This window comes from Hemiscyllium ocellatum, chromosome 14 (genome assembly GCF_020745735.1).
Source record: "Hemiscyllium ocellatum isolate sHemOce1 chromosome 14, sHemOce1.pat.X.cur, whole genome shotgun sequence".
In the NCBI taxonomy this organism is placed as follows: Eukaryota; Metazoa; Chordata; class Chondrichthyes; order Orectolobiformes; family Hemiscylliidae; genus Hemiscyllium; species Hemiscyllium ocellatum.
Genome location: NC_083414.1, coordinates 6547566 through 6573864, shown reverse-complemented (window position 1 = coordinate 6573864; position 26299 = coordinate 6547566). Strand labels below are relative to the sequence as shown.

Below are 26299 nucleotides of genomic sequence, written 5' to 3'. Positions count from 1 at the left end.
CCACCTGCCAGTGAAAGCACGTTCTCCCTACATATTCAATCAAAACATTTGAGTTGGACACTCCTATCAAATCATAGCCCTCTCTGTTTGAAGGGAAGCAGAAAGTTTGCTAATTTCTCCAGATGACCACTCCTTATACTGAAAAAAAAAACTTCTCAGCTATGCACTGATTTAAAGTCAAAAGGGGTCAGGGTTTTTTTTAAAAAAAGGGAGAAATGATGTGGAGATTCCATTGTTGGACTGGGGTGGACAAAGTCAGAAGTCATAGCAATGTACAGCACAGAAACAGACCCTTTGGTTCAACTAGTTCATGCTGACCAGATATCACAATCTAATCTAGTCCCATTTGCTGGCACTTGGCCCATATCCCTCTAAACCCTTCCTATTCATATACCCATCTAGATGCTTTTAAATGTTGTAATTGCACCAGCCGCCATCACTGCCTCTGGCAGCTCATTCCATACATGCACCACCCTCTGCGTAAAAAAGTTGTCCCTTAGATCCCTTTTATATCTTTCCCCCCTCACCCTAAACCCCTACATGACACCAGGTTATAGTCCCAATAGGTTCATTTAAAAATCACAAGCTTTCAGACACGTGCTCCTTTATCGGGTGAAGTCCTGACAAAGGAGCAGCATTCCGAAAGCTTGCCATTTTAAATAAATCTATTGGAGTATAAACTGGTGTCACATGACTTCTGATTGGATTTTTTTTAATTTAAAAGATCCTAACAAACATAGGACACAGAGAAGCTCATCACATTAACAAAAGTATCGAGAAGCAGATAACACCTTTTTAAGGGCACTGCACAGTTTGCTGATGTGGAGAAGAGTAAAAAGGTTTGTCATGCAGTGATGGTTAAGATCCAGAATGCACTGCTTGATAGCATGGTGGGGGCTGATCGCAGTTATGGCTTTCAACAATTGGATCAAAGAAAGAAGAAAAACAATTTACAAAGCTGAAGGAAAGGGGCAAGAGCAGGAATAGCTACATTCGGAATGTAGCAAGTCAGTACTGCCTCAAAACACACAAATGCCACTGACCTCCTTCCAATAAACCGATGAGACAAAGTTAAGGTTAAGTGGTTACATGTCAAATATCAGGATGAAAAAGACGGTTTTGAAAAAGCTAAACTCCTTGTAGGTCTTTTGGAGATTCTCAACAATGAATGAAAATGAAATGCAGATAAAATACAAGAATATATATTATAGCTAGTATCTCTGTTAGGGAGCTACAAACAGAAAATTGAAGACTTTTATTAATGCATTACACAGAATGCACCACTGGGTGGTGTATTTTAGTTGTAAATAAATAATAGTCCAGAACTTCCAAATCCATCAGAGCAGATCGGTCCACTCACCTTTCTGCTCTTAGCAGTCAGCCTCTAGTCTGACTGCGATAGGATGCTGCTATCATCACAAGCTGCTATCTAGGCATCAACATAGGTGAAACCTTCACCCACCACCACCCTCCAATCTCCCTTACCACACACAGCACCAGAAGACCAGTGAGCACCTCAGACAGCAGCAAAAATAAAACGATAAGGATTACACTAGACAGCAGTGGCAATTACATTTTTACAAATATTATATTAACGAGGGGATAAAGTAGGTGGCAGGTTGTTAAGATGGAACTGATGGAGGGCGACAGTCAGACCTGGGAGATTGGAAGGGGGCAGGGTGCACTTTAATAGTTACAGACATTGGTGTCAGCTTTCTTTCCTCTAACTCTTCCTGGGTAACGAAGAATGCCAGAACCGCTTGAAATATCTTACTCTCTCTTTCAGAGTCGGAGACATTTTTGGAGGGTTCCAGATACCATCATCCCAAGGAGTTAGCTACAGCAGGGACATCGGAGTTGCAGCAGGTCTTCCACATGGTCCCAAGCACTAGCTTCCTATTGGAAGATCTGGACTAATGTTATTGTAAAACTAAAAGTTTAAATGGTAGACTGAAATTATGTACAAAATGAAATGAATGCGATTATAGAGTAAAAAGTGAGGTCTGCAGATGCTGGAGATCAGAGCTGAAAATGTGTTGCTGGTTAAAGCGCAGCAGGTCAGGCAGCATCCAAGGAACAGGAAATTCGACGTTTCGGGCAAAAGCCCTTCATCAGGAATGAGGAAAATGCGTCCAGCAGGCTAAGATAAAAGGTAGGGAGGAGGGACTTGGGGGAGGGGCGGTGGAGATGTGATAGGTGGAAGGAGGTCAAGGTGAGGGTGATAGGCTGGAGTGGGAGAGGTAAGGGAGAAGGTGTGGGCGCAAGTTTTACATTTCCTGCGGTTGCAGGGGAAGGAGCCGGGAGTGGAGGTTGGGTTGGTGGGGAGTGTGGACCTGCCGAGGGAGTCACGAAGGGAGTGGTCTTTGCGGAACGCTGATAGGGGAGGGGAGGGAAGGGAAATATATCCCTGGTGGTGGGGTCCATTTGGAGGTGGCGGAAATGACGGCGGATGATACGCTGTATACGGAAGTTGGTGGGGTGGTTGGTGAGAACCAGTGGGGTTCTGTCCTGGTGGCGGTTGGGGGGGCAGGGCTCAAGGGCGGAGGAGCGGGAAGTGGAGGAGATGCGGTGGAGGGCATCGTCGATCACGTCTGGGGGGAATTTGCGATCTTTGAAGAAGGAGGCCATCTGGGCTGTACGGTATTGGAACTGGTCCTCCTGGGAGCAGATGCAGCGGAAACGAAGGAATTGGGAATATGGGATGGCGTTTTTACAGGGGGCAGGGTGGGAGGAGGTGTAGTCCAGGTAGCTGTGGGAGTCAGTCTATGCCCACTCATTCTTGTTCTTGTTGCTCACAACTTTGAAAACCTCAATAAAAGTTTCCTCTCAGCATTCTTTGCTCCAAGGAGAGGAGAGGGATGTGGCATGGTGGCTCAGTGGTTACCACTGCTGCCTCTCACACCAAGGACCCGGGTTCAATCCCCCCTCGGGTGGCTGTATTGAATTTGCACATTTTTCCCATATACGTGTGGGTTTCCTCCAGGTACTCTGATTTCCGCACACAGTCTGAAGATGTACAGGTTAGGTAGATTGTCCCATAGTCTCCAGGGGTGTGTAGGTCATGGGGACTAGCCATAGGAAATTCAAGGCTAGGGTAAGGGAGATAATTCCTGGTGGGATACTCTTCAAAAAGTTGGTGTGGACTCAATGAGCAGAATGAGCTGCTTCCACATTGTAGACATTTTTGCGGTTCTATGAAGAACAGTCCCAATTCTGAATGATTTAAAAGAGACCTACGGGGCAACTTTTTCACACAGAGGGTGGTGCGTGTGTGGAATGAGCTGCCAGTGGAAGTGGAGGCTGGTATAATTGCAACATTTAAGGGGCATTTGGATGGGTATATGAATAGGAAGGGTTTGGAGGAATATGGGCCGGGTGCTGGCAGGTGGGACTAGATTGGGTTGGGATAGCTGGTCAGCATGGACGGGTTGGACCGAAGGGTCTGTTTCCATGTTGTACATCTCTATGACTTATGAAGTTTCTCAACCCTGGAACCATTCCTGTAGATTGCTTCTAAACTTCTTCCATAGTGACTGAAGTGTGTAAGAATAAAAGGAATGGAAGTAAAACAATGTAAGACTTGGCAACATTTGTAGAAAGTTTACTTTTGTTGTGTATTTGCTTAAATTGTATTCAATACTTTTTACATAAACATATTGAACAGAAGCATGCACACAAGTATAAGTTTCAATGCAGGACAGAAGATTATTTTGGGGGCGATGTTGTACAGGAGTGTGTCAAAGACTGGAACTGGGAATTATTAGTTAAGTGACAGATCTATTGTTTTCAAAGAGGAGGAGTAGGTGTGAAATTTGCTACACAACTGTTATGTGGGACAAACGATGAGGAGTTAGTAGGGACAACAAGATAGTGGAATATTTGGTGGTGGTGATGGTGGTGAATAAATCTTAGGAAAGAGTGAAACATTTTAGGAAGGAAGGGTGGGTCAGGAAAGGTCACTGCTTCACAGATCTTAGTGGTGACAAGTGTGCACAGGTTGACAGGGAGGAATGAGGTAAGTGAGTCAGAAAGGAGGAAGACCAGACATACATGAAGAACAGTGGGAAGGAAAACAAAGAATGGAGGAAAGTCGAGTAGCTGGGCTTGAAGAGGTTAGGGAAGAAACTATCAAGGTTTCAACTCTACAGGTATGACTAGAGCAGACACAGATACAGTATGTGAACGTTGCACTCACCAATCTAGGACAGGAACAAAATAATGGTTAGTTTGAATAAAGTTGGAAATGTTGCAAGGTTTCGATGCGTTAACAAAGTGGTCATAGCAATGTATGGGATGGGAGACGAAATCATCATCTTGAACCTTTTCATGGGAACACATGCCTTGAAGCAAATACTAAACACGAGGTACTTCAGCATTGCTTACCAGAAAGAAGAAACAAGAACTGGCAAGCCAGAAATGGCGGCCCCCATGTCCATAAACATTGAAGTCCTCGGGAGACAGGTGTTCATCAGGATACAAGATCTCCAAGGTTCCCTGGAAAAAGGAAACATTGGAAGTGCCAATCAGACAAGCCAAAGGAGATTTCTTCCTCGTCACATCATCCTGCTCCTGACTGACACATTGCATTGACAATATTAAAATAAATTTGATTAAGTTGTGGAAAAGGCACTGTTAGAAATCACACCCAAGATCAAAATACCTCAAAGTTAAAGCACTGGTTGGAGGGGGTTAGGATTTGTGACTTCACAGGATGCCAGACCCACATTTGACAATCTAACATGAAGCACCTCTGAGCCTCCGACAGGTGGGAAGAGGTGTGGGAGATTTTGGGGGTGGGTAGTGAGGAAACTACAATAGAATCTCTGCATCAAACATGAAACCTGAAAGAAGGAAATGCGTGCAGGTGTCCCAGCCAATGCATATCCCTCATCCAGCAAGTTTCATCACATTCGGCGATTCTGGAATCTTGCTGTACACTTAAGCTGCTCGGCAACAGGGAATATACTTCAAAACCAAATAAAAAACCAGAAATTGCGGAAAGAACTCAGGAGGTCTGGCAACATCTGTGGAGAGATAAGAGAGCTTCTGAAGGGTCACTGAATTTTTTTTTTCTCTCCACACATCTGCCAGACCTGCTGAGTTGTTCTAGCAATTTGTTTTTTTGTTTCCGATTTCTAGCATCTGCAGTTCTTTGGGTTCTCTTTTTAAAAAATACTTTAAATGCTCTTCATAGGACTCGAAACTCTCTGGGGACATCTTGAGCGGCACAGTGGTTAGCACTGCTGCCTCACGGCACAGCATCAGAGTCCCAGGTTTGATTCCAGCCTCGGGCAACTGCCTGCGTGGAGTTTGCACATTCTCCCCGTGTCTGTGTGGGATTCCTCCGGGTGCTCCGGTTTCCTCCCACAGTCCGAAGATGTGCAGGTTAGGTGGATTGGCCATGCTAAATTGCCCGTAGTATTAGGTGAAGGGATAAACGTAGGGGAATGGGTCTGTGTGGGTTGCTCTTCGGAGGGTCGGCATGGACTTGTTGGGCCGGAGGGCCTGTTTCCATACTGTAGGTAATCTAACCTAATCTACACAGTCTGTGACAGTCACTATACAAATAGACAAAATAAGTTAGCCTCATCTCTCTGATATCAGTCTTGCCTCAGAATATGAGAGCCTTGAGCCCAAAATCTAAGCTGACACTTGCAATGAAGTACTGCAGGTGTGCTGCACTGTTGGAGGTCTTGTCATTTATTTAGGACATTACAGCAAGTTCCCATCCTTCCCCTCAGTTGGATGCAAGCAAGTTGGATACAGAGAAGATATGGAGCTTCTTCTCTGTGATGGATCTGTGAAATTTCTTACCACAGAGGCTGGGGTCATAAAATTTATTCAAGACTGCGATGGACAGACTTTTAATCAGTAAGGGAATCAAGGGTTGTGGTTAAGATAGGAAGGTAGAGTTGAGAATTAACAGTTCGGCCACAATCTCAAAAGAATAGCAGAGCGGATTCAAATGGGCCAAATGGCCTACTTCTGTTACGTATTATGGTCTTCTGATCCCATGGTCAGTATGACAGAAGGGTTCTCTCTGATGTCCTAACTTGTTTTTGGCTCTTTAAAAACATCACAAAAAACAGATTATCTGGTCAGTATAACATGGCAGTCTGTGGCTCGAAACTGGCTGTAGTGTTTCCAACAATGATAACGTTACAGAAGTATTTTGTTCGCTGTAAGTACTCAACGTTATCTTGAAGTTATGAAAGGCATGACATCAAAAATCACTAATTCTTTTTACTTATCCACTGGAAGCAGAGTGAAAAAAGGTAACTTATGCCATGCTTTATCTTGCGACAATCCAGAATATTTGCCCTTGGTTTGTCGTGTTCCACAATAAAAACATTCCGTGGGCTGAGGGAGGGAGTGTGGTGCCACAAAGAATGACTGCAATTTGCATTTGTACAGTAAGTAAAATAAAATGCCCCAAAACTTCACAGTTACAGGACAATTTTGGAACAAAATTTGACACCAATCTCCATAAAGGAGATTAGAACAAGTGCTCAAAATTTGGTCAAATACTTTGATTTTTAAAAGTATCTCAACAGCAAAACAGAGTGGAAAAGATTCTTACGCAGCCTCAGATTTCACAAATATTACCAATAGAGGCTTCACAATCTAGATCATAAACCCACACAAAATATGTAGGTGCAACATGCATGTAGTCATACATTCATACAGTGTGGAAATAGACCCTTTGGTCCATGCTGGCCATGTTCCTAAAAATTAATTAGTCTCACTTGGCGACATTTGGCCCATATCCCCCAAAACTCTCTTTATCCAAATGTCTTTTAAATGTCAAAACTGTACCTGCATCCACCACTTCCTCTGGTAGTTCGTTCCACACACAAACGCCCACTCTCTACGTAAAGAAGTTGCCCCTCAGGTCCTTTTTAAAATTTTTTCTCCTTTCACCTTAAAAATATGCCACTTAGTTTTGAACTCCACCTCCCCCTCACCCCATCCAGAGGGAAAAGACACTTATTAATCTTATCCATGCCCCTCATGATATTATAAACCTCCAGAAGGTCACCCCTCAACGTCCTACACGCTACTGAAGTCCCATCCTATCCAGCCCATTTTTATAACTCAAACCCTCCATTCCTGGCGGCATCCTGACAAATATTTTCTGAACCCCGCCAATTTAATAATATTCTTCCAGTAACAGGGTGGCCAGAACTGTAGAGTACTCCAGATAAGGCCTCACCAACATCCTGTACAACCTCAGCATGACATCCCAACTCCTATACTCAAAAGGTCTGAGCAACGAAGGGAAACGTGCTAAATGCCTTCTTAACCACCCTGTCTACATATGATGCAAGCTTCGATAATTATGAACCTGAATTCCAAGACTTTGTCCTGCAAAACTACCCAAGGCCCTTCTTTTAATTGGATGAGTCTTGCCCCTGTTTGTTTTACCAAAATGCAATACCTCACATTTATCCAAATTAAACTCCATCTGCCACTCTTCAGCTCATGCATCCAATTGATCCAAGATCTCTGCGCAATCTTAGACAACCTTCTTTACTGTCCACTATACCATCAATTTTGATGTCATCCACAAACTTACTAACCACACCTCCTACATATCATGTACTGAGGGAAAGTATGAAAGGCAATGTGTAGGCACACCAACATTATCATTATCTGATTACGTTGCAATTTGAAGGAACAGATTCTCAGCTATTTAAAGTTGATCAAAGAAGCAAGATTCTACATCCCAAATGTAGGATTCATTTTCTCAAAATGGATTCTTCTTCCAAGTCTCTTTGCACTTCAGAATTCTGAAACTGTTCCCCATTTAGAAAATAGTCCATGCCTCTATTCTTCCTACCAAAGTACATGACCTCATACTTTCCCAGGTTATACTCCATCTGCCACTTCTTTGCTCACTCTCCTAACCTGTCCAAATCCTTCTGCAGCCTCTCTGCCTCTTCAATGCTACCAGTCCCTCTACCTATCTTTGTATTGTCTGCAAACTTAGTCATAATGTCTTCAGTTCCTTCACCAGATTGTTCATGTATAAAGTGAAAAGTTGCGGTCCCAACACTGACCTTTGTGGAACACCACTGGTCACCGGCTGCCATCTAAGGGAAGGACCATTTTGTCCCCATTCTCTGATTTCTATCCAAGCTAAGCTTCTGTCAGGCTGCCATCATGGGCCCTTATCTTACTCAGCAACCTCCTGTGCAGCACCTTGTCAGAGGCCTTCTTGACGTCCCGGTAGATAACATTCATTGGTTCTCCTTGGTCTAACCTGCTCATTACTTCAAAGAATTCAAGCAGATTTGTCAGGCATGACTGCTCCTTGATGAAACCATGCTGACTTTGACCTATTTTACTGTATGCTTCCAAACATTCAGAAATCTCATCTTTCACAATGGATTCCAGGATCTTACACACAATTGGTTTATAATTTTCCATATTTCACCTTGCTCCCATTTTAAAAAAGGGATGCAACATTCATGATTTTCCAGTCCTCTGGGACTCTCCCCGATTTGTGCGATTCCTGAAAGTTCACCAATAATGTCTCCACTATCTCTTCGGTTTTCTCCCTTGGAACTCTGTGTAGTCCATCTGGTCCAGATAATTTATCCATCTTCTCCTTGATGATAGCCAACATACTCAGGTTTGCCCCCTCACTCTCTTGAATTTTTGGGATATTACTCATGTCCTTTGCCAAGAAGGCTGATGCAAAGTAATTATTCAGTTCCTCAGCTATTTCCTTGATCCCCACTACAATGCTCCAATGTCATTTTCTAACAGCCTAATGTCCACCTTTGCATCTCTTTTGCCCTTTGCATCTCTTTATATATCAAAAGAAACTCTTACAGTCTTCCTTTACATTCCTGGCTAGCTTATCCTCATAGTTACATCTTCTCCTTCCTGATTTCTTTTTTTGTTGCCCTCCATTGGTCTTTGAGTTTCCCAATCCTCTGCTGTCCCACTGCCCTTCACCACATTACATGCTTTCTCTTTCGCTTTTATGTTGAGCCCGACTTCCCTAGTCAGCCATGGTTGTCTCATCCTCCCTTTGGAATGGTTCTTCTTGTGTCTCTGCTGTGTCTCCTGAATTACTCCCAGAAACTCCTGTCATTCTGTTCTACTGTTTCCTGCTAGGCTCCTCTCTCAGTCAATTCTAATCAGCTCCTCCCTCATGCCTCTGGAGTTGCCTTTATTCAGCTGTAATACAGTCACATCTGATTCTATCCTCTCCCTCTCATATCGCACAGTAAATTCAAATCACATTATGATCACTGTCTCCTACAGGTTCCTTCACTTTAGCTCCCTGATCAAGTCTGCCTTACTGCACAACACTAAATCCAGTATTGTCTGATCCCTTGTGGGCTCCACCACAAGCTGCACCAAAAAAATACATCTTGTAAGCATTCCACAAATTCCTTTTCTTGCAAGCCACCACCAACCTGATTTTCCCAGTCAAACTGCACATTGAAATCCCCCATGGCCACCATAACTTTGCCTTTTCTATCTCCTGGTGTATGTTGCACATTTGGAGCCCTTTACAGAACTCCAAATCTTTTTTTTTTAAATTTGCAGTTCCTCAATTCTACCCACACACATTCTATACCATCTGACCCTATTTCATTTCTTACTGTTGATTTAATTTCATTTCTTACTAACAAGGCAACCTCAACCCCTCCACCCATCTTTTTGATAGGATGTATGTCCTTGAACATTCAGCTCCCAATCATTATCACCTTGCAGCTAGATCTCCGTGATGCCCACCACATCATACCTGCCAATTTTGATCTGTGCCACAAGCTCATTTACCTTATTCCTTATACTGCATGCATTCAGATAGAAACCAGTCAGTCCTGTATTAACCGTCCATCTTCTCATTGCCATTCATGTGTCCAGTATGCTTCAAGTTTGATTGCTATCAGTTTCCATACACTCTGTCCTATTTGGGTCTGTGCTGGAGATTTTAATAACCTATCTGGAGTTCTACATTCTCACTTTCTCCTTTAGAGTCAGAGTCAGAATCAATGAGGCGTACAGCACTGAAACAGATCCTTCAGTCCAACTTGTCCATGCCGACCAGATATCCTAACCTAATCTAGTCCTATTTGCCAGCACTCGGCCCATATCCATGTAAACCATTCATATTTATATACCCATCCTGATGCCTTTTAAATGCTCTAATTGTACTGGTCTTTACCACTTCCTCTGGCAGCTCATTCCATACACACTCCATACTCTGAAAAAGTTGCCCTTTAGGTCCCTTTCCAATCCTTCTCCTCTCACCCCAAACCTGTGCCCTCTAGTTCTGGACTCCCCCCCAACCCATGGAAAAGACCTTGTCTAACCACCCTATCCATTCCCCTCATGATTTTATAAACCTTTATAAAGGTCACCCCTCAGCCTCCTTTGCTCCAGGGAAAGCAAACCCAGCCTATTCACCCTCTACCTATAGCTCAATTCCTCCCACCCCTGGCAACATCCTTGTAAATCTTTTCTGAACTCTTTCAAGTTTCACAACATCCAATAAGAGAGAGACCAGAATTGCAGATAATATTGCTTAAACCAATGTCCTGCACAGCCATAACTTTGAGTTTTGTAATGTCCCCTATAACTGAGCACTCCTCTCTCTCGCTCTCTCTCTCTCCCCCTCTCCTCCACCCCCCACCCAAATGCAGTTTCAAGCCATGTATACAGCTTTGCGAGGACTCTAGCCCCAGTATGGTTCAGATGAAGACCATCTCATCAGAACAGGTCCCTTCTTTCACAGTACTGGTGCCAATGACCCATAAATTCAAACCCATTTCTCCCACATCAATCTTTGAGCAATGCATTTACCTGCTTAGTCTTATTTGAACTTGTGCCACTTAGCTCATGGCTCAGGTAGTAATCCAGAGATTATCGCCATTTTGGTTCTGTTTTTTTAAATTTTGCTAGTTGTTAATATTCCCTTAGAATAACCTCTGCCCTAGTTTTATCTATGTCATTGGTACATATGTGGATCACGACTACTGGATCTTTACCCTCCCACTCCAAATTCCTCTGCAGCCCAGATGAGATATCCCGTACCAGAGCACCAGAAAGGCAACACAACCTTCAGGACTCTTGATCATGGTCACAGAGAAGTGTCTATGCCACTAACTACACTATCCCCAATTACGATAACATTTCTCTTCCATAAAAATAAATAATGTTCATTTATATAGTGTCTTTCACAATCTCAGGACATCCAGATGCCATTAAATACTTTGTGTGTGATCACTGTTGTAATGTAGGAAACACACCAATCAACCTGCATACCACAAAATTCCAAAAGAAAAGCCATGTGATAGTGCTCAGATCATTTTTTTTTGTTCTAAAGTAACACTGGTTAAGGGATAAATACCTACCAGAGTTCCCCAGCTCATCTTCAATTTGACATTGGCAGCTTTAATTAAAAAAAAACAAAAATTGCTGGAGAAACTCAGCAGGTCTGACAGCATCTCTAGAGAGAAAGCACATAGTTAATGCTTCAAAACCAGTGACCCTTCTGGACTCAAAACGTTAACTTTATTTTCCTGCCAGATGCTGTCAGTCCTACTAAGTTTCTCCAGCAATTTCTGGTTTTATTTCAGAACTTCACAGCTCTTGGTTTTATCGTTGGGACGTTTTTAGTCAACTGGAGGGAGCAGGCTTGTTTTATCTAATATCGAATGATACTGAATCAAAAGCTGTCAACTCATACAGCACAGCAACTCTCCCTCAGATTTGTATCATCAGGAATGTCAACTTGGATTTTGTACACCTGTCTCTGCAGCTTGGACCCACAATGTCTTGCCTCTGAGATAAGGGTGCACCAGCTGAGCTGGAAAAGAGAAATGCGAAAACAAAGCATTAGAACTTTCAGACAGACCTGTGTAATCGAGTAGGCCAGAGCAAGTACTGTAGTTATGGTCAAGACACGCTTGATGCTTGATTTACTTTCGAGGTGTCCTATGTCCAGAAGAACGAGAAAACAAAAAAGGTACATTATAATCAGTTGATTTTCATGTAGTGAATATAAAAGTACTATTTTCTAATTACACTAGTAGGAGCTATCATTTCTACCGCACCTTTAACATAGTAGAATGCTTCACAGGAGCATTGCCAAGATAACTTTGACACTGATCTACCCTAGGATTCATGAATGCAGATGACCAAAAGCTTGGTCAAAGAGATAGGTTTCAAGGAATGTCTTAAGGACAATTGAGAGGTAGAGGGACAGGGATGTTCAGGGAGGGACTTCCACAGTTTGTGTCCAGGCAGTTGGAGCCAACAATGGTAGAGCGAATAAAATCAGGCTTCCATGAAATTCAGAATTAGAAGACCACAGAGATATCAGATGGATTTAGGTTTGCACACTGAGCTGCAGGGTTCATTTTCAGACTTTTCAATCACCTAGTACAGTGACGAAACGTCTGAAAATGAACCTTCCAGCTCAACGAGTAAACCTACATCCAGAACTCAACCTGAGCTACAAATCTTCTCAAACTCACTAAGATAGCAGATGGATTTAGGGTTGGAAGACTTGACAGAAGTAGGGAGGTGTAAAACCATCAAGGGTTTCAAAAACAAGGGCAGGAACCTCAAGATCAAAAGCTTGCTCAACTGAGAGCCAAAGTCATCAAATTGACAGAACTCAACAACTTACCAAAAGCCAAACCTAATATTATTACACTCAGCTCAGTCGCCAACAGAAAAAATCGTGAGATCTCCCAAAGAATCTAAAAAAGAAATAGCAAATCTATCAATCACAATTGGACGAAATGCTCAGAACATTTTACTACTCATTTCAAATACTGGGCCAAGCTGTGGACATGCCATTGTTTCCAGGTCTCATTTATCGAAACTCTCACAGAATTATCAGAGGTGAGGAAAGCAGTTGAACCTGCAACTCAGGACTTCAGGCAAAGAGGGTTTTCAGGAATTAAATAGGACAGATTTTAGGGCTTGGCACAGATCTGCAGTATGGCGGATTAGCCAAGCAAAAGAAATTTCAATTGTGGACTTCCAGAATCACAACAAACTTGTTCCTTGGCCATCATTTCTGTCCCTTTTCCTGGTCATTGTCTGAGCAAATTGGAGCCAAGTTTCTGACATTTTTTCACTCTATCACTAAAACTGCCTACTTCCATTGCGGGGACAGAGCCAACTCTACCTCAGTTTATCTGCTGCTGAAACCAGTCACACCTTTGTCACCCTTTTACGTTGTACGTATACTTTTTTAAGGCTTTTCTGGCCCAGCCTCCCATACTCCATAAAATCATTCAAAGCTCTACTACCCAAATCCTACCTCACACTAAGTCCCTTTTACCGGGGTTTCTGTTCCTAGTGCCATCCAAATGATGCCTTCATGGAAGTGTAAATCTGTGGATGGGGGAAGTGAGAAACAGGACTGAGCTCCAATGTGAGGCCTTTCAGGTTCAGGCAGCCAAACAGCTCTGCTTGTCACACCCGAAAGTAAAAGGATATTTTAGGGCTAGTGCCAAGGCAAAGTGCTACTGCTGGGACTGTACCCTGATGGGGTCACCAATGTTCTCAGGAAAATAAGACAAGAAATACTGGAGGGGAAAGAAAGGCTCAAAATCTTCTGAATGCTGGACTGAAAGAAAATGGATTTAAATCAAGGAAGTTCCTTCTCTTTTCTTCGAGTACGCTTCTTTCTAGATTAAAGAATAAATCTCAATTTTCTGACAACAGTGAGATACACCAAACTGAATGCAAAATGTTGTATAAGAAAGCATCTGGTCTGTTTATACTGATGGCTACAGACCCTAGATAACAGCAATGAGGATTCTGTGACATATAAATCTAAGGGCGAACAGGTTGGGGGGGGGGGCAGGTTGTGCATTATCCCGAACTTACCTTGTCTGTTACTATAGCTACTGTGGATGCACTGACTGTCATGGAAACAATAGCACGTGTGATGCCCACTGTTGCAACGACAAACACCTGCAAAAGAAAAATCATCAGGATAAGCTTTTTGGAAAAGGCATTTCTTCACAGGATGTGGATGTTGCTAGCTCAGCCAATACTGTTGTCCATCCCTAAATATCTTCGAAAGATGGTGGTTGTCCATCTTGTTGAACTGCTGTGATCTACCTTGTGAGGGCACACTTGCTGTTAGATAAGGATTTTGGGCCAATGACACTAAACAAAGAGTAATAGATTTCTAAATCAGGATGATGAGTAGCTTGGAGGGGACATGCAGGTGACAGCACTCCCATACATTTGCATGTGATGTGATATCTCCTTCTGGGTCCACTTTTTATGGACTAGACATATATTTCCTCAAGAACACAAAGTTAAGAGGTCACCTAAGGCACAGAGTTTAAGATGACTACAAAACATTCCTATGATCAATAGAAACAGTTTCTCTGGTGGGAAAGTCAAAGACAAAAGAGGCAGAACCTGAAAATTTGAGGAGTGGAGGGTGATTTTAGGAAGCATTTCTTCACACTAAGGACAGTGGAAAGCTAGAATTCTTTTCCCCCTCAACACTCCAAAGCAAAAAACTGCTAAGGTTGGAAAAAACTTTCACACAGATTATCATGTTTTCCCCAGTCAAAGCAATTAAAGGGATATGAAACCAAGGCACATAAATGGAGTACTCCAAAACTAAAGTTCACCATAAGTCAAAATAAGGGTCAGTACTTTATCACAAGCAACATGTATGCTTTTGGACCTTCCACATCTCAATGTCTCCACCACTGAGCCATCAATAGAGATCATGCCTAAGAAAATGAGGGAGAGAAGAATCTGGAAAAGATGTTAAGGGTGAAAAAGATACACACAGTCTCCACGAACATGTTTCCCTGAAGCTATAAAAGCTCTCATGAAAATTTCAGGCTTTTACAGTGACAAACATTTTGTCATCTTACGATGAGGGAGTTAGTTAGTAATCTAACCTGCAAACCAAATCAGTTTATGTGACAGTGGATCTTTGAGGTGATGGTCATTTTCCAGTTCTAGAACCTGGCTAGTCACCAATGGCAGACAGAACCTCTCCCCTGCAACAAATCAAAAGCTCCCCTTAACCACACAAGCCAACAATTTCAGCAGATACCACCAGCAGTACTGCAGTGGAAGTGTCATAAAAGACATGAAACCAAGACTGCCTGCTTGTCCAGGTGGACCATACAAAAAAAAAATCCAACATTTCTCTGAAGGCAGCAAGCTTGCTCTTCACTACTTTATCCACTAGCACTCCACTCAATAGGTTCACTGGTTATTATCCTCATCATTGTTAAATCCTATATTGTGCAAAACAGCTGCCACATCCATGATGACGACGACGACGACGACGACGACGACGACGATGATGATGATACTTCAAAGTTCACCACCCTTTGAAACAAATGTGCTTTCGGTTCAAAAAGGGAGGGAACTAATTTGACCCAGACACGACCAAAGAATGGCCAAATACATTTTTATATATTTGCAGCACTTGGCATTCCAGGTGGAGATAGTGGATTTGGAAGGTCCTGCTGAAGATGCCTTTCTAAAGTTGTTGCATTATATTCTGCAAGGCAGTAAGATGTTGTAATAGATACAAATACTTTTACACACACACATACCACACATAGCTCTAATGCTGGGGAGTTTTTCTTTCCCCACAGGATGGACCATGCATTTCTTGCACTTAAGTGAACTTCTTACTTCCAGATTTTCCCTAGGGTGGGGGAATACAGAACTAGAGGGCATAGGTTTAGGGAGAGAAGAGGAAAAAAAAATTTAAAAAGAGACATAAAGGGCAACGTTTTTCAAGCAGAGGGTGGCATGTGTATGGAATGAGCTGCCAGAGGAAGTGGTGGAAGCTGGTCCAATTACAACATTCTCTAAACTCCCTACAACATTTAAAAGGCTGGATGGGTATAGGATTAGGAAGGGTTTAGATGGATATGGGCTAAGTGTTGGCAAATGGGATTAGATTAGGATATCTGGTCAGCATGGACGAGTTGGACTGAAGGGTCTGTTTCCATGCTGCATAGCTCTATGCTCTAAGTGGGAAATATTTCGCTCTTTGTAAAATTAAATTGAAGACAATAAATAGAAACTTCCAGCTATGCCCTATAGAGTTAGCAGGCAGACTCCTCAAATGAACTCATTTGCATGCTCAGAGTTGTTTCATAAAGCAGTTAGCCAATTCTTTGGCAGCAGGTTTGGTTGCCATTACAGAGAAGAGCTAATTGTTGGCAAAACAATCTCAGTGCACTTTCAGTAAAACATTGGCAATAAACGTTTAAATTTTTAAAATTAAATTTGGCATGAGTGGACCTTCAATATAGAAATACACAAACGGGAGTTAAAAATCACACCACCAGGTTATAGTCCAACAGGTTTAATTGGAAGCACTAGCTTTCGGAACACCGCTCCCTCATCAGGTCCACAACCACCTGATGAAGGAGCGGCGCTCCGAAAGCTAGTGCTTCCAATTAAACCTGTTGGACTATAACCTGGTGGTGTGAGATTTTTAAACTTTGTACACCCCAGTCCAACATCGGCATTTCCAAATCATGACAAACAGGAATAGTCATACACCCTTGACGTTACAATTATTCTACTGAAATCTACTGATTTCTATCACAAACCTGCTTAATAACTGAGCACCCGCAACTCTGGGTTAGGGAATTCCAGAAATTCACCCACTCAATGAAGAAATTCTCTCTCAGCTGAGCATTTAAATGGCCTAGCCCTTACACTGAAATTATGCCATTTGACATAAGACTCATCAGCCAGGGGGAACAGCTCATCTACACCCACCTTGTCACACCCTCTAGGAATTGCATAAAATACAACACAGCAGCTACCCCTCAAATTTTCAAAAATTGACGGTACACAGACAGACAAGTCTCCATGACCCCTCTACACAAAGCAATCTTAAAATCCCAGGCATTAGTTTGTGAACTTCTGTTTCACTCCTTGTGGCAAGTAAACCTGTTATCTTATTTAAGTGGACCACAACAGTATACAACACAAAAAAAAGAGATCTCACCAAAACTCTCAGGCAGCTGCAGCATCTTTACTGCTATACTCAATTCCCCTTGAATCCATAACCTTCATATTCAGAGGCAATAGTTTTTCTACCATTTTGGAGGATGCTCCTCCAAGTGTCCTGTCCAGTACTTATCGAAATGCAGACTTACTGATTATTATTGAATTGTGGTTTTATCAAAATTCATTGAGGCAGCATGCTCAAAGTCAAACCCCAGCTGCCAGAGCCATCACAAATGTGAAAAGGTTTAATTAAACCACCCTAATTTACCTAGCCACCAGGCCCAGGTTAAAATAAAACATTCACCAGGTTTCTGCACTTTAAGTGAAGAAACAGCCATTTATTGCAAACAGATTGTTATTAATCACCTATTAAAAACAAACAAATTGCTAACTTACAACTCTGTAATTTAAACTCTCCCTTTTAAAAAGAATCCCATTTACCTACAAACAGACACCCAAAGAGACAAGACACAAATATTACTGGTGGGAAGGAACAAAAAGTCATTAGTGAAGCACAGTTCTGGCACCAGTCCAGATTGCAGGCATTAATGAGAGGTTTTCTCTCAGTTCCCTTCTGGTTCCTTTTAACACCGAGGAGGACAGGAGAATGCGGACATATCAATCCTCAACATTTTATTCACTGGTTGAGGATTTGCCCTTTCAGTCTCTGAAGGTGGTTATCCCTTTTTTTAAATCCCTCATTTCTGCCACACTGCCCCAACACAAAGCTGTAGGCGCTTGCTCAGGAAGCAATCGAGAGGTCGTTACTCTTAAACACACACAACTGGTCCTGGTTGAAAAGCCAAATCAAGAGAGTGCCCCTGCAGTCACACCCACAGGGCAGAAATGTCGAGCCTCCACCTCCCACATTTGAATAAAACAACATCTTATATACAATGTGTCCCAGTTGTACTGATAAGGAAGTCAGCCAGATGGACCTCATAGGAGTTTGCCGATTGGACTCTTAACAGGCCAGGGTAACAGATAGGAACAGAAGTGTCAGACATCCCGTTCACTCTGGGAACTGGCTCGGAGGGAGTTGGATAATGTCAAGGATTCTCCTTGTGTCAATAAAGGGTGACTTATGGAGTCATCGAGAAGTAAGCACGGAAACAGATCCTTTGGACCTACTTGTCCATGCGGATGACAAATCCTTAACCTAATCTAGTCCCATTTGCCAGCACTTGGCCCACATCCCTCTAAACCCTTCCCATGCATGTACCTATCTAGATGCCTTTTCAAATGTTGTAATTGTACCAGCCTCCACCCCTTCTTCTGGCACCTCATTCCATACACGCACCACCCTGTGTGTGAAAAGTTGCCCCTTAGGTCCCTTTTAAATGTTTCCCTCTCACCTTAAACCTATGCCGTCTAGTTCTGAACTCCCCCCACCCCAGGGAAAAGACCTTGTCTATTCACCCTATCCATGCCCCTCATATATGCCACAAAATGCCTAACATATACAAGTTGAATTTCATTTGGTTAAGTGGCCACAGACTTTAATCTCCTGCCTTCTAATTATGTTAAAATACACTAGTTCCAAAGACAAACAAAAACGGTTGGAAAATCTCAGCATGTCTGGCAGAATCTGTGGAGAGAGATCAGAGTTAATGTTTGGGGTCGAGTGACCTTTCCTCAGAACTGTTAGTAGCTAGTAAAATGTCTGTTTATATGCAGATGATGGGGTGGGGATACAGCCCAAAGAGAGACAAGGACACTTGGACAGGCAAAGGATTAGATAACAATCTGGCTAGGAGGGTGAATGGCTGTTAATGGCCAAGAATGGGTTGTGTAATAGCAGACTGTGAGATTACAAGGCCTGGTGTGTGGGTTTGGGGAAAGGATGGGTATAAGAATAGGGAGGGTTGGGAGGAATTGGGCCAGATGCTGGAAGTGGGGCTAGATTGGGTTGGGATAGCTGGTCGGCATGGACGCGTTGACCGAAAGGTCTGTTTCCATGCTGTACATCACTACGACTCTATGGGAAAGCTCAAGCTCTAAAGTTATTGAATTCGCTACAGGGACCTCCAGCAGAACACTAGGTGCTGTTCTTCCAACTTCCACACTGAGACAGAGATGTTCGCCATGGAACAGGATGGTGTGTTGAAGTTGAGCGTGCTGCTAGAAAAAGTACAGCAGGTCAGGCAGCATCCGAGAAGCAGGAAAATCAACGTTTCAGGCCAGAGCCCTTCATCCTGATGAAGTTTAACTTGTCCGGCTGAAATGCTTCAATGCAGGCAACATTCTGGTGAATGTCCTGTTTGTCCTGGAAACAGTCAAGCTGTTAAGTGTTGTTTGACTCATGTAGACAAGGGGAGAGCATTCCATTACACTCTTGAAATGCTCTCCACTTTGCTCTTTGTCTCTAAACTGTCCAATCTCTCATTTCTTCTGGTTCTGCTGAAAAAGGAAAATCTGAAATGTTAAGTCTTGTTTCTATCTCCATAGATGTTGATGACTTTTTGAGTGTTTCCCAAAGTTTCTGTTTAAATTTCAAGATTTCCAGCATCTGTAGTTCTGCAGGGTTCGACTGCCATTGACAACTATGTTGAACTCACTGATCACCAGCCTTCGAGATCGGACAGGCACATGTCAAAACTAGCAAGTATGGTAGAGCCAGGCAGCACAAAGCAACAGCCCAACCTCTTCAAAGCCAATGTCAAGTTAACCAAGAACAGCCAGGAAATAAACACACAGAAAAGAAGGATAAATGAAAAGAAACTAGCTTATTTCTTCAGTTCTGCTTTCTCTCCAAAGACACTGCCAGACTTGCTAAGTTTTCCTAGCAATCGGTTTTTGATTTTTAGTTCTTCAGTTGATTGATCCAAACCATTATTCTGTTCCTCTCCAAAGGTGCATCCTGACCTTCTGGGGTTTTCCATCTTTTGCTCTAATTTCAGATTTCCAATGTCCATCATCGTTAGCTCTTGAACAACCCTTGTTAAATTAGAAAGCGAAGTGAAAGTTTGATGAAACATTATTGACCTGAATCATCAACTCTTTCTGTCTTTACACATGCTACCAGGCTTGCTTCCAGTTTTTATTTCCAGTATCCACAGTGGTGTGCTTTTGTAACTCAGTAGAGGAGGTTGTGAGAAACTAGATCATTCCCATTTCTTTCTTGACCTGCGCCATATGCTGCATTATAATTAACAGTTTGAATAACCGATTTCAGACAACTCAGAGTTTCAGAACAGCCAGTTCAAATCTTTAACAATGTGAAGCATGTCTCATTGAATAGGACTCTCACCTCAGAAGCTGAGAGAGTGTAAACATCATCCTAATCTTGAGCTCATTTTCCAGGCTGATGCTCAGAGTGCAGTATTGAGGCAGTGCTGCAATCAGGATTTAATATAAACAATGATTGAGCATCCAATGCCCTCTGGGAAAGAGGTTGCAAACTGTCACAACAGACTGAGTGAATACATAGTCCTTTTAAGACCAATGAGGAGATAAGAGTTGAGTTCTAGACTCTTGACAAGATAGTAAACTGAGGTTTACACTTTAGAGGATAGAGTCATAGAACCATACTGCACAGAAACAGACCATTTGGTCCAACTCATCCATGCTAACCAGGTTTCCCAAACTAAGCTAGCCCCCATTTACCTGCATTTGGCCAATATCCCTCTAAATCTTTCATATTCATGGACCGGCCTCAATGTTTTTGGAATGCTGTAACTGTACTGCACCTACATCTACCATTTCCTCTGGCAGGCTGTTACATCTATGAACCACGAGAGAGAGAAGGTTGCCCCTCAGGTCCCTTTCCCCTCTCACCTTAAACCTATGCCCTCTAGTTTTGGATTCCCCTGTTCATGGTAAAAGATGTTTGCTACATCACCCCATCTGTGCCCACGATTTTATAAACTTCTATAAAAGGTCAGCCTCCGACACTCCAGGGGAAACAAAAATCCTAGCCTGCAGACTCTCCTTACAATCAAGCCCTCCAGAAACATCCTTGTAAGTCTTTTCTGCATCCTTTCCAGTTTAATAATATTCTTCCTACAGCAGGGTGACCAGAATTGTACACAGTACTTCAAAAGGCCCCTTCAACATCCTGTACAGCCACAATTTGACATCCCAACACTGGGTGGAGTCAGAAGAGGTTTATAAAAATGGTTCCAGGCATGCAGAACTTTAGCAAGTTGGACATGCCGGAAAGCTTTTCTTCGAGGTGAAGATTGCAGGGAGATCACACAGAGGTTTCCAAAGACAGAGTAAATTGGGAGAAAAATGTTCCCATTTGTGAAAATATTGAAAAACGACAGGGCACAGATTTAAAGCAAAAAGGTGAAAGAAGTAAAAATCTTTTCTTGCATCAAAGTGTCTAGTACTGCCAGTATGTCAGGTTACATGTTCCTTCAAAAGAGAATGAGATGGTTAGTGGCAAGGGGAAACTGTGTGCAAGGTTACAGGGAGAAGACAGGTGTATGGTACCAAGTGAACTGCACATTTGGATAATGGCACAGATTACGATAGACTGAATGGTCTCCGTGTGGTGTAAAAATTCTGCGATTCTGTGAATGACCTAAAGTACAAGCTATAAAACGAAAATTTAAGTGCCGTCACTATTGTAATGTAGAGATGGGTAGTCAATTTAGAGTCACAGATGTACAGCATGGAAATAGACCCTTCAGTCCAATTCGTCCATGCCGACCAGATATCCTAAATTAATCTAGTCCCATTTGCAAGTGCTTGACCCATATCCCTCGGAGGAGAAAGTGAGAACTACAGATGCTGGAGATCAGAATCAAAAATTGTGGGGCTGAAAAAGCACATCAAGTCACGCAGCATCCGAGGAGCCCTTCATCAGGATTAAGATGAGACCCTCCTATTCCTCTCTCAGCCCCCTTTACCCCTCCCCCTCCTACATTCCTGAAGAATGGCTTCTGCTCGAAATGTTGATTCTCGAAATGCTGCCTGACCTGCTATGCTTTTCCAGCACCACATTTCAACCCATTTCCTCTAAACCCTCAGTTCGTGCAACCATCCAGATGCCTTTTAAATACTGTAATTCTAAGTATGTAAGTTAGCTCAATGAGCTTGAAGGTTTGTTTTCAGACATTTCATCACCATACTAGGTAACGTCATCAGCGAGAGTCTCTGGTGAAGTGCTGGTGGTATGTCCCACCTCTGTTTATAGGTCTTGGTTTCTTAAGGTTGGTGATGTCATTTCCGGTTCTTTTCTTCCCTTGGTTTGGACGTACCACTCGGCATCTCTGTCTCAACCACTTCACAAAATAAAAATCCAGGACAAAATATACCTCTTAAAGCTGTGGTATTGTCATGTAATGATTGAGGAATAACTGTTGACCAAGATACCAGCAGAACTCCCCTGTCCTTTGTTGAAATTGAACCCTGCTATCTTTTACATCTGCTCAGAGTATATAGTGAGGTATGTCTCATCACAAAGAAATGGTAAACATGACAGTGCAGCCCATCCACAGTACTGCACACGTCAGCCTACATGCATGTGTTAACTCACAAAGTAGATCTCCAGAATGGAGGTGAAAATGTGTTGCTCGTTAAAGCACAGCAGGTTAGGCAGCATCTCAGGAATAAGGAATTCGACGTTTCGAGCATAAGCCCTTCATCAGGAAGGCCAGCAACACATTTTCAGCTGTGATCTCCAGCATCTGCAGACCTCATTTTTTACTCCAGAATGGAGGGTCAAATAAATGGGGGATGCACAGTGGGCCAGATTTGGAGTATCAATACTGTCAGTCCAGTGGATAGATGTGGGGAATGAGGTGATGTATCGGAGGACGAGATGATTCAAGGTGAGATGATCTGAGAGTCATTGTGCAGCAGCTCAAGACTTTCCAGTTACATTAGATTGCTCGGATATCTTGCAGACATTCTGCGTTTTCACACCAAATTGCTGTTGCGTTGTAGAAGACTTACCAGTATGTAGAATGTAGTGAAGATGGGACTCGATGTAGCCCGAATTTTTGCTCTTGCCGATGGAAGTTTCCAGAGCAAGAATGTGAAGAAAAGCACATTGGGGATTAGGAGGAAGACATCCCAGAATCGCACTCTGTGAGGAAATGAGGCAATTAAAAGTGCGTTAGAAATGATAGGAAAGGTTGGCAGGCACACAATTTTGCAACAACAATTTATATTTGTTACATATACTTATCCTTGAAAGTTGCCACCCAGGGTTAATAGGGTTGTTAAGAAGGCATACAGTGTGTTAGTTTTTACTGGTAGAGGGATTGGGTTTCAGAGCTATGAGGTCATGCTGCAGATGTACAAAACTCTGGTATGGCCACACTTGGAGTATTACATACAGTTCTGGTCACCGCATTATAGAAAAGATGTGGAAGCTTTGAAAAGGGTTCAGAGGAGAATTACGAGGATGTTGCCTGGTATGGAGGGAGGGATCTTCAAGGAAAAGCTGAGGTACTTGAGGCTATTTTCGTTAGAGAGAAGGTTGAGAGACGACTTAATTGAGATATATCAGATAATCAGAGGGTTAGATCGAGTGGACAGTGAGATTCCTAACACGAGGGATACTGAGTGATAGGATTTATGAGTATCTGGAAAGACACTGCTTGATTAGGGACAGCCAGCACGGATTTGTGAAGGGTAGGTCTTGCCTTACAAGTCTTATTGAATTCTTTGAGGAGGTGACCAAGCATGTGGATGAGGGTAGAGCAGTGGATGTAGTGTACATGGATTTTAGTAAGGCATTTGATAAGGTTCCCCATGGTAGGCTTATGCGGAAAGTCAGGGGGCATGGGATAGAGGGAAATTTGGCCAATTGGATAGAAAACTGGCTAACCGGTCGAAGTCAGAGAGTGGTGGTAGATGGTAAATATTCAGCCTGGAGCCCAGTTACAAGTGGAGTTCTGCAGGGATCAGTTCTGGGTCCTCTGCTGTTTGTAATTTTTATTAATGACTTGGATGAGGGAGTCGAAGGGTGGGTCAGTAAATTTGCAGATGATACGAAGATTGGTGGAGTTGTGGACAGTGAGGAGGGCTGTTGTCGGCTGCAAAGGGACTTAGATATGATGCAGAGCTGGGCTGAGGAGTGCCAGATGGAGTTCAACCCTGCCAAGTGGGAGGTTGTCCATTTTGGAAGAACAAATAAGAATGCGGAATACAGGGTTAACGGTAGGGTTCTTAGTCAGGTGGAGGAACAGAGGGATCTTGGGGTCTATGTACATAGATCTTTGAAAGTTGCCACTCAGGTGGATAGAGCTTGTAAGAAGGCCTATGGTGTATTAGCGTTCATTAGCAGAGGGATTGAATTCAAGAGTCGTGAAGTGATGTTGCAGCTGTACAGGACTTTGGTTAGGCCACATTTGGAGTACTGTGTGCAGTTCTGGTCGCCTCACTTCAGGAAAGATGTGGAAGCTTTGGAGAGGGTGCAGAGAAGATTTACCAGGATGTTGCCTGGAATGGAGAATAGGTCGTACGAGGATAGGTTGAGAGTTCTCGGCCTTTTCTCGTTGGAACGGCGAAGGATGAGGGGTGACTTGATAGAGGTTTATAAGATGATCAGAGGAATAGATAGAGTAGACAGTCAGAAACCTTTTCCCCGGGTACAACAGACTGTTACAAGGGGACATAAATTTAAGGTGAAGGGTGGAAGGAAAAGGGGAGATGTCAGGGGTGGGTTCTTTACCCAGAGAGTGGTGGGGGCATGGAATGCGCTGCCCGTGGGAGTGGTAGAGTCAGAATCATTGGCGACCTTTAAGCGGCAATTGGATAGGTACATGGATGGGTGCTTAATCTAGAATAGATGTTCGGCGCAACATTGTGGGCCGAAGGGCCTGTTCTGTGCTGTATTGTTCTATGTTCTAGCTTTAAACAGAGGGGTGATAGACATAGGACAGATATCAGAAGTCGTGTACTCAGAGACTAATAGGGGTATGGAACGCACTGCCTGCAACAGTAGTTGACACGCCAACTTTATGGGCATTTACGTGGTCATTGGACAGACATATGGATGAGAATGTTGTAGGTTAGATGGGCTTCAGATTGATTTCACAGGTTGACAACATTGAGGGCCAAGGGCCTGTACTGCACTGCAACATTCATGTTCTATTTACATACCAACCGCAAGGTACAGCACAGGAACATTAACACAAAATGTGACACTGAGCCACATAAGGAGACATTGATCTCAGATAGATTTTAAGAGAAAAAAAAAGGAGTGGGTGTATAGGAGAAGAAAAAAAAATTATGCAAGGAAAAGAAAGATAAACAGAGCAAGATATAAAGGGAGCAGAAAAAAGTGAAAGCAAGAGAAAAAGAGTGACCCAGCATCTTTATACTTTGACTAAATTTTGACCAAACTAAATGTATTGCAGACTGTTATTATCTGATCAAGTAGCAGAATGGCTTTGAGGGGCTGAATACTATATTCCCATGAAGAAGCATCCTCTTACTATATCCTGCCAACACACAAACTTCTTTTAGTGAAGCTTAACAAATAAGGTTGATGAGGGTGACACAGTTGATGTAATATACATAGACTTCCAAAAAGCAGTTGAGAAAGTGCGACATAACAGGCTTGTCAACAAATTAAAAGTCGATGGAGTAACAGCATCAGAGGCAGCATGGAGACCAAGTTGACTGGAGGGGAAATACAATATTGGTGAAGGGTTATTTCTCAAAGTATACAGCGGGGTTCCCCTGGGGCTGCCACTAGGACAGCAGATTTGTTTGATTTCTTGATATACTTGGGCACAATTTCACCTTTTTAAAATGACACCAAATTTGGAAGTATTGCCATTTACAAAGGACAGTAGTGACAGAGTTTAAGAGGCCAGACAGGTTGGTGAACTGAAAAGACATGTGGCAGATTAAATTTAATTGCCATGAAGGATGAAGAAAGACAAAATAAAAGTACAATTCCATAAGAGATTGCTAGAGCAGAGAGACATAGGGATATACGTGTACAACTCATGTTCAGAGTGTGATTGAAAATATATACAGGATACGGACCTTTACAGATGTAGGCAAATGCAGAAAAATAAAACAGTTTTTCACCTCAACTGGAGTACTGTGCCCAATTCTGTCCCACACACACTTTAGGATAAATTTAAAAGGCATTAAAAAGTTGCCAAAAAGCAGCTGGACATGGTCTTCTTAGGAGAAAGTTGAGAGGAGATTTGAAAGACAATCAAAATGGAAGAGGTTCTGGACAAATGAGATAAAATTTAAAAAACTAAAGTGTTGAGAACCAGGGAGCGAGGGGGAGAGCGAGAGAGAGAGCGCGAGAGCGAGAGAGAGCGCGCGAGAGCAGATTTAAGGTGAATAGCAAAATAATAAAATGGTATATGAAGAA

The 26299-nt window shown here is 42.8% G+C and overlaps 1 protein-coding gene across 2 annotated transcripts in view; it reads right to left on the bottom strand.

Moving 5' to 3' along the window:
* Window positions 1-26299, bottom strand: part of tpra1 (transmembrane protein, adipocyte asscociated 1) — a 73751-nt gene that overhangs the window by 13368 nt on the left and 34084 nt on the right. For both annotated transcript variants that reach the window (XM_060835066.1, XM_060835065.1), the window contains exons 3-7: window positions 22906-23038; window positions 13870-13956; window positions 12656-12728; window positions 11879-11958; window positions 4384-4494 (exon numbers count right to left, since the gene is read on the bottom strand). In XM_060835066.1, the coding sequence (XP_060691049.1) occupies window positions 4384-4494; window positions 11879-11958; window positions 12656-12728; window positions 13870-13956; window positions 22906-23038 (484 nt within the window). The remainder of the gene's footprint in view (window positions 1-4383; window positions 4495-11878; window positions 11959-12655; window positions 12729-13869; window positions 13957-22905; window positions 23039-26299) is intronic.